The sequence below is a fragment of the Vanacampus margaritifer genome, chromosome 2 (genome assembly GCF_051991255.1).
Source record: "Vanacampus margaritifer isolate UIUO_Vmar chromosome 2, RoL_Vmar_1.0, whole genome shotgun sequence".
In the NCBI taxonomy this organism is placed as follows: Eukaryota; Metazoa; Chordata; class Actinopteri; order Syngnathiformes; family Syngnathidae; genus Vanacampus; species Vanacampus margaritifer.
Window position 1 is genome coordinate 43,535,630 of NC_135433.1, and position 12,269 is coordinate 43,547,898.

At 37.0% G+C, this 12,269-nt stretch overlaps 1 protein-coding gene across 4 annotated transcripts in view; it reads left to right on the forward strand.

The window, feature by feature from the left end:
• The window catches only part of LOC144043286 (laminin subunit alpha-3-like), a 119,013-nt gene that overhangs the window by 48,026 nt on the left and 58,718 nt on the right, over positions 1–12,269 (forward strand). For all 4 annotated transcript variants that reach the window (XM_077556728.1, XM_077556727.1, XM_077556730.1 and 1 more), the window contains 8 exons: positions 1,974–2,105; positions 2,974–3,024; positions 3,119–3,166; positions 4,675–4,809; positions 7,177–7,311; positions 9,619–9,753; positions 9,828–9,880; positions 10,842–10,941. In XM_077556728.1, the coding sequence (XP_077412854.1) occupies positions 1,974–2,105; positions 2,974–3,024; positions 3,119–3,166; positions 4,675–4,809; positions 7,177–7,311; positions 9,619–9,753; positions 9,828–9,880; positions 10,842–10,941 (789 nt within the window). The remainder of the gene's footprint in view (positions 1–1,973; positions 2,106–2,973; positions 3,025–3,118; positions 3,167–4,674; positions 4,810–7,176; positions 7,312–9,618; positions 9,754–9,827; positions 9,881–10,841; positions 10,942–12,269) is intronic.

Sequence of the window (12,269 nt, forward strand, 5' to 3'; positions counted from 1 at the left end):
ATGTGTCATTTATTAATTAAATATGGAATTAAATAAACCAATAATTAAATAAATGTGTCATTAATTAAATTACCTACATATATAAATATATATATATATATATATATATATATATATAATTATTTCTGTATTTATTTATTTCATGTTGCTGTGTTGGAGCGTTTCATGAATTTATTTTATCTGTCAAACTTCCCCGTCAAAGTTAGCTTATTCACTCAAATCTTGTCTAATCGACTGCTTCGGCCTGAAGAGGTTAGAAACATGGTGACAAGAGTGATCAAGGCTTGTTATTGTGCAAAACCAACATCAAAATAAAAGCGATATTTCTACTATTTCACTAAAGTACGGTTTTGACTTGTTGGTGTTTCCATTGAAGAGTGATTTGCTTCCGAGGAGTAGGTCTCATAATGTCCCGCCTCGACTCTCGCGAGATCTCGCAGTTCTTGTAGGCGGTCACGCTAACGTCTCCTCGTGAACGTCACAAGAATAAATAGTATGCGTGTATGGAGCCGCGGCAGCCTTGGCTCAATAAGGCTTGTTGTCCTCTCAGGAAGCAATTCACAAAAGTGAGTGGCCCTGTACTTCCACCTTCCTTTTCTTCCTTTTACCGGGCGGGGTCACATGATTACAGGAAATGCGAAATTCAACACGTCTCAAAAAGCACCTCATGAGAGCGTAAATCTGAATCTAATGGTAACGCACCTATTGAGGTCAATAGCGCCACCCAGCCTATCGAATTGTGTTTACTGGCTACTCACTCTGCATCAATTCATTATTCTGAAATGGATTTGCCTTGACTTGGTGAGCAGGGTGACCAATCAGGTGCTAGGACCTGCCCACCAAATTTTGATGGGTGAGTTTGACAGATAAAATAAATTCATGAAACGCCGCAACACAGTCACCATGAAAGAATTAATTAAATAGACAAATAAAAAAAAAAAAATAATAATAAAAAAAAAAATATATATATATATATTTACTAGGGGTGTTAAGAAAAATTGATTTGGCAATATATCACGATATTACAGCACATAATTCTCGTATCGATTCATATGCAGCCGAATCGATTTTTAAAGATCAACTTTTGATGGAAATATTCAACAAAATGTCTTACTTAGGGTTAGGTTTCCCACATTAAGCATGGAGGAATGTTATAATAATGGAACATTAAGCCATAATATTTTCTTTCAATGTTGTTTAAACATGAAACAGATTCGAACCTGTTTGCTAAATGCAGTGGCTCACAGTTATAAGCCTGAAGTACATTTTCATACAAAATCTTACAGTGTACATGTACAAGTTTATTGATTAGTATTTTCCAAATTTTAGTTTTAAAAAATCGCAGTAATTGACTTATCGATCCATATCAAGATGAATCGGTATCGAATCGAATCGTGACCTATGAATCGTGATACAGATCGAATCGCAAGGTACTAGGCAATTTACACCCCTAATATTTACAAATAATCATAGGTAATATCATTAATTAATGGCACATTTAATAACACATTAATTTATTTAATTCCATATTTGATTATTAAATTAAACATTTCATTAATTTATTTTAATATTTAATGGTGTATTCATTTATTTAATTTTGGCACTTTTGGTCCTCCATAGATATGGGCCTAGTATTATTTTCTTATTTTTCAAAATCTTACAGTTAAATTGAAGTAAAAAAAAAAGTGTTCTTAAGCAGATAATTTTGCTTATTTGAAGTAATAATTTTCTTATTTTCTTTTCTTAAATGTTCTACTGTCCTTTTTGCAGTGTAACTCAATGGATATTTACTGAAAATCCCTGCAACAGTTGTTGCTGCCTTATAATAAGATAAGTTCAGGAATGCGTGGCTTAACCTTGACAAGTGTCAATCTTCAGTCATTTTCTGTTCCTTGTCTTCATTTTTGCGTCCACCATCCATGAAAGCATTGCTTGCAAAGATACGTTGTAACAAACCGCATGTGTGTCCGCAGCCTGCAGGTGTGACCAGCGGACCACGGCAGGCTGTGAAATGGGTTCCGGGAGGTGCGTGTGCAAAGTGCCGTTTGCGGGAGAGAACTGCGAGCGCTGCGCAGACGGACACTATTACTACCCTCGGTGCATTCGTAAGTTCACTTTTGAAAGGAAGTGAGGTGATATGCAGTAAATGCACACACGTCAACGTTTCGGCCATACGTCTCACATTCGGCATGCTTGTAAACCGAGAGAGACATATTAGAAACACAAGTAGCATTTCCTCATCTTATCACCTCCTTAACGTCTGCCAGGGCGGAAAGATAAGCTCTGAGTATTTTTTTTTTCTCATTCCAGGGTTGACTTTACTTTTGTTTTCTATAAGATATGGTTGATCTAAATTGGGAATGACTTGGGAATGGAAATACTTAAAAAATATATATTTTTAAATTATTTTAATTATTAATTATATATTATTATATAATTAATTATATTTAATTATTAATTTTTTTTTGGGGGGGGGGGCTAATTACAAAAAAAAAAAATAATAAAATAAAAAAAGCATAAAAACCCAAAAAGGGAATGGAAATACTTGAGTCACATTGGACATTTACTACACGTTCATTTTTTTAACACTATTTTAGTTTGTTAATATTTCTTATTTTTTACAGTCTTGTAATATAAAATGAATATCTTATTGAAAACTGCCGCCAGATGAATCTGTGAAAAGTGCAGGTCGTAATATCAAAATAAACTTTATTTATATAGCACCTTTCATTCCTAACTCAAATTGCTGAGTAATAAAAACAATCCATAGTTCAATAAAAATAAAAACACACCCCTCCCCCCAATATCACCACACGCAGAGAAACCACGTGAGGACGAGCACCGCATCCACACCGAGAGGAATGACGGCCCAATACAAAGGAAGACTTTAATTGTTAAAGTTGCATTGCGACTCCCTTTTTTCCCCCATTGGATCAAAGCGTATTGATTGACCTTCTTTGCGTTTGCAATCAGGTTATCCTGAGTACCAGGCAACCACAAAATCCCCCGCAGGACCCATTACAGGTGAGCGTAGATTTAGTATATGATTAACGGTAGTACAGAATACTGTAATATTAATAATATTCTAATCCTGTTGTATTTCTTCCCATCTGCTTAGTGCCTACTGGCTGCCCTGTTGGTTATTTTGAATCAATCAATTGTCAACGTAAGTAGGATTTTACACCGCCATATATACATACTGTACATCTTACATACAATGTGGGTATTATTTTATTTTATCTCATAATATATTTACTAGGGGTGTAAATTGCCTTGTACCTGGCGATTCGATTCGTATCACGATTCATAGGTCACGATTCAATATCGATTAATCCCGATGCGAATCTATAAATTGATTATTGAGATTTTTTTTTAAACTCAAATTTAGAAAATACTAATCAGTAAACTTGTACATGTACACTGTAAGATTTGTATGAAAATATATTTATTTATCTGAAAATTCAGGCTTATAAGTGAGCTACTGCATTTAACAAACAGGTTGCAGTCTGTTTCATGTTTGAACAGCATTGAAATAAAATATTAAGGCTTAATGTTCCATTAATATAACATTCTTCCATGCTTAATGTGTGAATCCTAACCCTAAGTAAGACGTTTTGTTGAATATTTCCTTAAAAAAATGTATGTTGTAAAATCGAATTTGGCTGCATATTGAATCGATTCAAGAATTGCGCGCTGTAATATCGCGATATATTGCCGAATCGATTTTTTTTAACACCCCTAATATTTATAAATATTTGTAAATAAATATCTATGTATGTATTTATTTATTTTACTTCACAAAATAAACTGTACATACCTGCTGACTTTCCAACTGGGGTCATAGAGAGTCTATCAGTCATTTAATGGGCATTTCTCTTTTTTGTTTTTTCCGACCTCTTCTTCATCATGCATTGTCAGAATGATGAATAAAGAAGAAAAACTGAGAGACTTTACTTAAGTTACCTTTCTTGTTAGGGAAAACTGTCAGTAAGTGAAGTGTGTGTGCTATTATACACACGCACAAAACTAGCAGAAACTCCACTGTGCATTGAACTCGAAATTAACACAAAATCAATCAATAAATCAATCAATGAGGGCTAGGCAATAAATCGAATGAATTCGATTTATTTTAAAAATCAAATGGGTGAAAATTTGCTAAATTGTAAAATCGAGTTTATGTTAAAACTGATTTAGAATCGGTATATGTTATTGTTGTCTGAACATTTTGCAAATGAATTATTTTTGAATAAATTAAACTTTTAAATAAGTGTTTGTTGGGTTTATAAGATTGAAAATTGATTAAAATCGTAATCGTCCTGAATGACTGAAAGAATCGAGATTTTATTTTTTGCCCTACAATCCATCAATCTTTATTTATATAGCACTTTTCATCCAAATTTTTTTTTTAACTTTAAGTGCTTTACATGATTGAAAAACAAATCAATACTGGCCCACAAAGATTAAGAAGAAAAAAAAAAAACGCACATACCAACAAAAATAAAAAATAGAAGAGCTGATCTAAGAAACCTGAAGCTCAGCACAGGGCAACCTGGTGATGAATACACCATCTGAAAATGAACAAAGCGCAACTGAAGAAGTAGTTCTCAAGAAGAACTGGAGTTCAGAGTCAATCGTTAGCATTTACTGTGTGTGTGTGTGTGTGTTCGTATTCAGGGTGTGCGTGTGACTCCAGAGGGACAGAGCACAAGGTGTGTGACGCTTCGGGACGCTGCCTGTGTCGTCAAAATGTGGCGGGCCAGCAATGTGACCGTTGCGGACCAGGCTACCACTCCTTCCCAAACTGCCACGGTGTGACACATATACACACGTAAACTTGATCTTATCAGTGTTTGTAAATTATGAATTTATAACTGCTTTAAATTGTGCATCATGACCTTGTCATCTCGAGCCAAGTGATCTCCCTGTCATTTATTTCAACTATCAGATCACATTGAAGCAAGTAATAACTCAATGACAATAAAACTGCAGGCTTATAAGAAGGACGGTCGTGTCTCTGGAATTGGAATGCTGTGTAATATCAGTGGACCAGACAAGAAACTTCTCATATGTTTTAGCATTAGCTTCAATGCTAATATCACTGTCAGTGTGTGTGATGCATGTTCGCACGCTATAATTTACTTATAAGTAGGGGTGTCAAAATGAGTGCGTTTATTGAGATCATTTAACTCTTTGACTGCCATGGACGTTAAAAGACGTCAAGTAAAAACCTACGGAGGGCCGCCAATGACGTTAAAAGACGTCATCCAATTTTTTTAATTTTTTTTTTTGAAACGGGTGGAGGAAAGCCTTGGCCATCTGCTGTGAAAGTTTCAAGCAGATCTAGTTAGCCTAATGACTATTTTTGGCCCCTAGATGGCAGCAATGACTCTCTTTTGACAAGATTGGGTAGGCGTCAGTAGAAGACGTGAGGCGGAGCTAGAGGGGACAATGGCTGGGGAAGGGAAGAGAACATGGCGACCGGTTGCAAGCAGCTCACGCTGGAGCAGTTTTTTTCAAAGACGAAAAGCATCGACCAACGCTAAAGAGCACATTGATGACGACGATGATCATCATTGATGATGATGATGGTGACTCCGAGGTTGGAAGCGTTGACGCGGCAGTAGAAGACGTGAGGCGGAGCTAGAGGGCTGAAGAAGCGAACAATGGCGACCGGTTGCAAGCAGCTCACACTTGGGAATTTTTTTCAAAGACGAAAGGCATCGACCAACGCTAAAGAGCACATTGATGACGACGATGATCATCATCGATGATGATGATGGTGACTCCGAGGTTGATGCCGAAGTTGGAAGCGCTGACGCGGCGGCTATGACGACGTCATAAAGATTCACGGGCTAGCGATGCTAACACCGGAAAATGCGAAGCACAACCAAGCACGCTCAGGCGGACGTTCAATCGGACGACGAAGAGTGCCCCGAGTGTGTTTCCATAGTCCAAGCACAACATTTTCTGTGGACCTTGAAAGATCAGTCAAAATGCTTAAATGGGCTGGCACTGGCGACATCCCGTTTCTGAAAACGTCTGGCAGTCAAAGAGTTAATAATCATGCGTATATTTGTGGACTCTGGGGTGAAGTTGTATTTTACAATTTTAAAAATGTGCAGAATTTCACAAGCTACTTCATGTTAAAGCTACTGAACGTAAAATATTCCATTTCGAATCGCTACTGCCACCTGCTGAGGAAAAATGAAACTGCACATACCGTTCTTCACAAATTCTAACCCGAATCCAGTCTGAAAACTATTGGCCAGAGGCTTGCAGTACCCATTGTGAACAGCTATGGTGTTAATCTATTTATTAGAAGGCATTTCAGTCATAAATGGTCAAATAAAAAGCTTATTGTAAAGTTATTTTGGGGAAAAATGTTCCATATTGCAGCTTTAAAGATGAACTCTTAATATGAAAAGAAAAATGCACTGAGCTGTCTACAATGTTTTACAAATGCAATTATGCCATCTAGTGGCAGAAAAATATCACACTCGTTTTTTACCGTACAGTACATCTTTTTAATATTAACTCAATTTTATGAATTATTATGAAATTGACTAAAGAACTAAAAGACGCAGCCATATTTTTAATACTTTAACATTATGTTCCACTTTTATGTTGACAAGAGTATGAAAATATTTTTTTGTACATTTAGAACAAATGTAAAATTTGCGATTAATCGTGAGTTAACTATTGAAGTCATGCGATTAATTATGGTTAAAAAAAATTAATTGCCAGGGTACTTAAGGTGTTTTCTTTTATAGGCACTCAGAGCACCTGATAATTTGGTGACAGAAAGTGGATTAGAATTTAGACTGGGTAAGAGTGGGTCCAAGTTGTGGCGCAGGTTCTGAGCTCCGCGGATTTGTGTGGTGGATGTCATTGTATTTCATTCATAGATGTGATAACAGCATGCATTGTAGACATCAATTATTACTATGTGTGCGCATGGCTTGTCACAAATATATATTATTAAAGATAAATACAGATTTTTAATTGAGGCCTTCATTCATTAGCTTGGGCTCATTAGCGTGTAATTGAAAAATGACTATATTTTTTACAAAGTAGTCTCCAGTAAGCACCAAAAGTGTCCAAATGACCCAATGATATTGTTCACGGGTTGCCAGTGCTTTAAAATGTGACACGATGTATTTCTTTCCGCATCTCCAGCGTGTCTTTGCGATGGGGCCGGCGTGGCTGCGAGTGGCTGCGGTGCGAGCGCTCAGTGTATTTGCCTCCCCAACTATGGAGGTCAGCGCTGCGAGCAATGTGCACCGGGCTACTACGGGTACCCGGAATGTGCTGGTGAGTTGTGGCAAAAACAAATGTTTAATTTCTTCTTTTGGGGTTGAACAGAATAAGACTTTATTAGTCTCCTGGTGGCAAAAAGAGTGAATGACAAGATACAGTCTATTAAAAATGTCTATGTCAATTTTTATGACATAAGGCAGTTTGACTCTATTGTAGTAGCGCTGGAGGTTGACCTTAGAGTATCTTCAGTTGGCACCAAAAAAAATCGCCTCAAGGCCACACAGGGTTCAAACAATGTGGACAAAACAACCTTGAGGCGATCTGCAATCTGTTGTACCGAAATGGCAAGAAGCAAATTCAAGTTAAAAATAAGTATTATGTGTGTTTGATAAAGAACAAAAACTCAACTCTTTATTCCATAGAAACGCCTGCCTAGCAGTTTGTAAAAGACTGATTTGATATTTTTTACAAAAAAATGTTTTGGGGGGAGTTGCTCAATATGTACGAAAAATTACAGTTGGTCAAAATGTATATATTTTAGGGATCCTTAACACAAGCCCAAAAAACCTACTCGGTAAGATTAATGCAAAATTAGGCGACAATGTCGATCAAATCAGGACACATGAAAAAACCTGAAGGACCCAAGCTTAAAATTGGCCGGGAAGTCGGCCATTTTAGGTATTAGCGGACATTTTGGGAAGGGATGCACGATAATATCGACCAATTTGACGTGAAACAGCTAATAACAAAAGCTGCCGATAAATATCGGCAATTATCAACCAATTTGACGTTATACAGATAAACCAGATAATAGAGAAATCCGCCGATAATAATAAACATGCCACGTTGGTCCATCTATTGTGTTTGTGGCTCAAGTTGTGCTCAACCCCTCCCCTCTCCTATGGTGGTGTTGCATACTTATGACGTCATAATGCGCACGACCTTGTGTTCACAGAAGATGCATCATGGCGACATGGCAGTCGCCAGTGTGGGCTTTCTTTTCTGTGTTGCATTTTTAAAACATGACTGTTCTGTTTTGGCAAACTCAAAATGAGTTACTGCTTGTCTTTAAAGCAGAGATATCAATAAAATGCTGCTTCCTGGTTCTTTACACAATGTTTCAATGTATTTGTACACGTTAGGACTTGAAAGTATATTTGTATTCAAGTTCATTTTGCAAACAATTATCGGCTTACTTATCGGTTATCGACATCGGCACTTCCTAAATTATTGGTTTATCGGTATCGGTTGAAAATAGCATTATCGTGCATCCCTAATTTTGGATGAATTCCAGGAATTGTAGCCTACTAACGAATTCACCCACCTGAGCTCCAATTGAAAAATTTTCATTGCTTATAATATCTACCATGGGTGGAACATGGAGCATGTCGTGAAAGTTAGATTATGTTGTTTTGCAAATTTGCCATAATTTGATAAAAAACAACTTCACACACAATGACAGTATATCAACAAGTGGCTACTATGGCTCGAGTATGGCTACTATGGCTTACTAGCTCATCCCATGAGCTAGTAAATTAGCCATTAGTTAGCAGTCGGATTAACATTATTGTTGGAACATAATAGCCGTTGGATGAATGTTACTTTATATCAATATATATTAGCGGTGTTAAAAAAAATACATTCTGCAATATATCGCGATATTACAGCGCGCAATTCTCGAATCGATTCGATAGGCGGCCGAATCGATTTTTAAACATCAATTTTTTAATGGGAATATTCAACAAAACTTCTTACTTAGGGTTAGGATTCACACATTAAGCATGGAAGAATGTTATATTAATGGAACATTAAGCCTTAAGATTTTATTTCAATGCTGTTCAATCATGAAACAGATTGCAACAGATTGTTTTTAAATAAAGTGACTCACAGTTATAAGCCTAAAGTTTCAGATGAATAAATACATTTTCGTACAAATCTTACACAGTGTACATGTTTACGGATTAGTATTTTCTAAATTTGAGTTTAAAAAAAAAATCGCAATAATCAATTTATAGATTTGTATCGGGATTAATCGGTATCGAATCGAATCATGACCTGTGAATCGTGATACGAATCGAATCGCCAGGTACTCGGCAATTCACACCCCTAGTCTGAGGGTGTTTTTTTTGCTGACTGGTTTATTTTAGAACTGTAATTGCTGGCGGAATATGTTGCTTCCACATTGACTCTTCTCATGCATCTTTTTATGGCCTCCTCGCCGATCCTCCTCATATACTGTACTTTGGGTGACACGGCATCTCCCGTCTTCCTTTTAAGGAATTCAACTGGCCCAGAAAAGACAAGTGTTTTTGGACTGTTTATGTGAATATATCTGACCTTTTGCATGCTTCATTTATTCAGCCTGTCAGTGTTCCTTGGAAGGCTCATACGGCACAATATGCAACCCGCTGTCAGGCCAGTGTCTGTGTCTGCCTGGGGTGGCGGGCCAGCAGTGTGACCACTGTGCTTCTGGACTCAGGTTCCCCTCGTGCTCGGGTAACACACCCTAAAAAACGTTGTTGTTTTTTTGTGGTTAGAGTCCTTGTTTATTCATTAATTTTTGCCTCCAGCCTCCATCGGTCAATGTAATCCACACGGGACAGAGAGCACAGAACCTCAAACGGTATGTATCCTCCATGAAGATTATTAATAATAATGGAGAATGATGTCACTAAGCGGAGTGGGGTACACTTGTACTGATTTTTCTATTTTTAGATAGATTTTTTTATTATTATTATTATCAAAGAGCCCTCACAGCATCCATTGATAATTGTAATTTTCCTCCCATATATTATATAATTTATTTTTAAATATTTTTTTTAGAAGTGGAAGTCAACCTTAAACATTTCTTGACAATAAAATATTATATGTGACTAGTTTAAACATGACATTCTGATTTATATTACATTTGTGGATTGTGAGTTATGAAGCACAATCCAGGCATTTTTATTCATCTCAGGGGGCGGCCATTTTGCCACTTGCTGTCGACTGAAGATGGGCTCAGGCAACGACCAATCACAGCTCATCTTCAGATACCAGGCGAGCTGTGATTGGTCATTGCCTGAGCTTCAGTCGACAGCAAGTGGCAAAATGGCCGCCCCCTGAGATGGATATAACTGCTGGATATTGCACATTTTACCGCATTATAAACCAGAATAACTAGTGGGGTTGACTTCTCATTTAATATTTATTATCTTTTCAGGGAGTTATGTATATGAATGAGTGCCATATCACTGTGATTAAAGGACAATAGCATTAGTATGAATGCTGCGGGTGGCTTTTTCGGCAACGGATAACGCAGCTGTGTTGCTAAAATTGCCTCCAGCCAATTGATTGAATGAGGAAGTGCCCTTTTCCTCCTTGAAATGTTAGCGTAATTAAAATGAAGGAAAAGAGACTTCCTGCCCTTTTGTGAAGGAAGCAAAACAAGAAGTCGGAAGAAGGCTTTGCCAGGTTCACAATTTCTAAGAAAAGATGCAGAGGTTTTCTCATGGAGGAAATTGGCAGCAGCGCAGATGCTCAATCATGATAGTCAAAATAAAACCACACGTTTTGTTCTACTGATGACTTCTCTGTTGTTTCAGGGTTCCTGCCGCTGCCGAGCCAGCACCGAGGGAGCTTTATGCGACAAGTGTAAGCCGCTTCACTGGAACCTGGCAGCTGACCACACAAATGGCTGTCAAGGTAACTTTGAAAGGAGACATTAAGCATGATTTAAAACAGTATGTTTTTAACATGTCTGTGACATTCAGTTGTCCAAATACCCAAAGGATCAAGAATGATAATAAACCTTCTACATTATAGGCAGTGCAGGGCAGTGAAATGTGATATGTGGCACTAAAAAAGTTTGCACTACTTGCAATATCTGCCATTTGTTAAGTTAATTCAAGAGAGAGAAGAAAAAAAACACCACTGAGTTGCAGCACACTGAGACAGCCTTGATCGTGTTTTGGATTGAAATGACCGCCATTTTTACATTTAGTCTCAGTTTTAGTCCAGTTTCAATCATATTATCATAGTTAGTCAAACCCCATCCCGATTTTTTTTAGTCCATTTTTAATCAACTATTAATAATCTAGCATTTTAGTCTTTATTTTAGTCCAAGAATTGTATTCATATAGTTTTAGTCAAGACAATCACTATACCGCCGTATATTTTTTGTCAGTTGGTTATGTTGAACATTTCGGATCTAAAACTATTTCACATGAAATTTCATTTCATCCATTTGATGAAAAACAACTTCACACACAATGACAGTATATCAACAAGTGGCTACTATGGCTCCATGCCATGAGCTAGTAAGTTAGCCATTAGTTAGCGGTCGGATTAACATTATTGTTGGAACATAATAGCCGTTGGGTTAATGTTACGTCATAACAATATATATATTAGGGGTGTTAGAAAATCTATTCGGCAATATATCGCGATATTACAGCGCGCAATTCTCGAATCAATTGGCTATGCGGCCGCATCGATTTTTAAACATACATTTTTTATGGGAATATTCAACAAAACGTCTTACTTAGGGTTAGGATTCACACATTAACTCTTTGACCGCCAGACGTTTTCAGAAAAGGGATGCCGTGGGTGCCAGCCGATTTAAGCATTTTGACTGATCTTTAAAGGTCCACAGAAAATGTTGTGTTTGGACTATGGAAACACACATACTACAAAATGAAAGATTGGACTCTCATCTTTCATCAGAAAAAAAAAGTTTGTTTCTACCTTATTCCGTTTTTCAGTAATCAACAATAGAAAATGGTTAGTTTCACCCAAATGCTCTGTTTTGGAGAAACGGAGAAATCAAGCTTTTTGTGAAACGATATTATTTCATGCACTCTAGTGGATTTGACACCTTTTTTTTTCCATGAATGATGCCACAAACACCTAAACAGTGCTTTACTTCTGTAAAACACTACCACCAACAATGAAAAAGTGTTTTTTGATAGCAAAATACGTTTATTTACATTCAACAGTGTAACAATTTGGCAAACTATTTACAAATGTGTGCA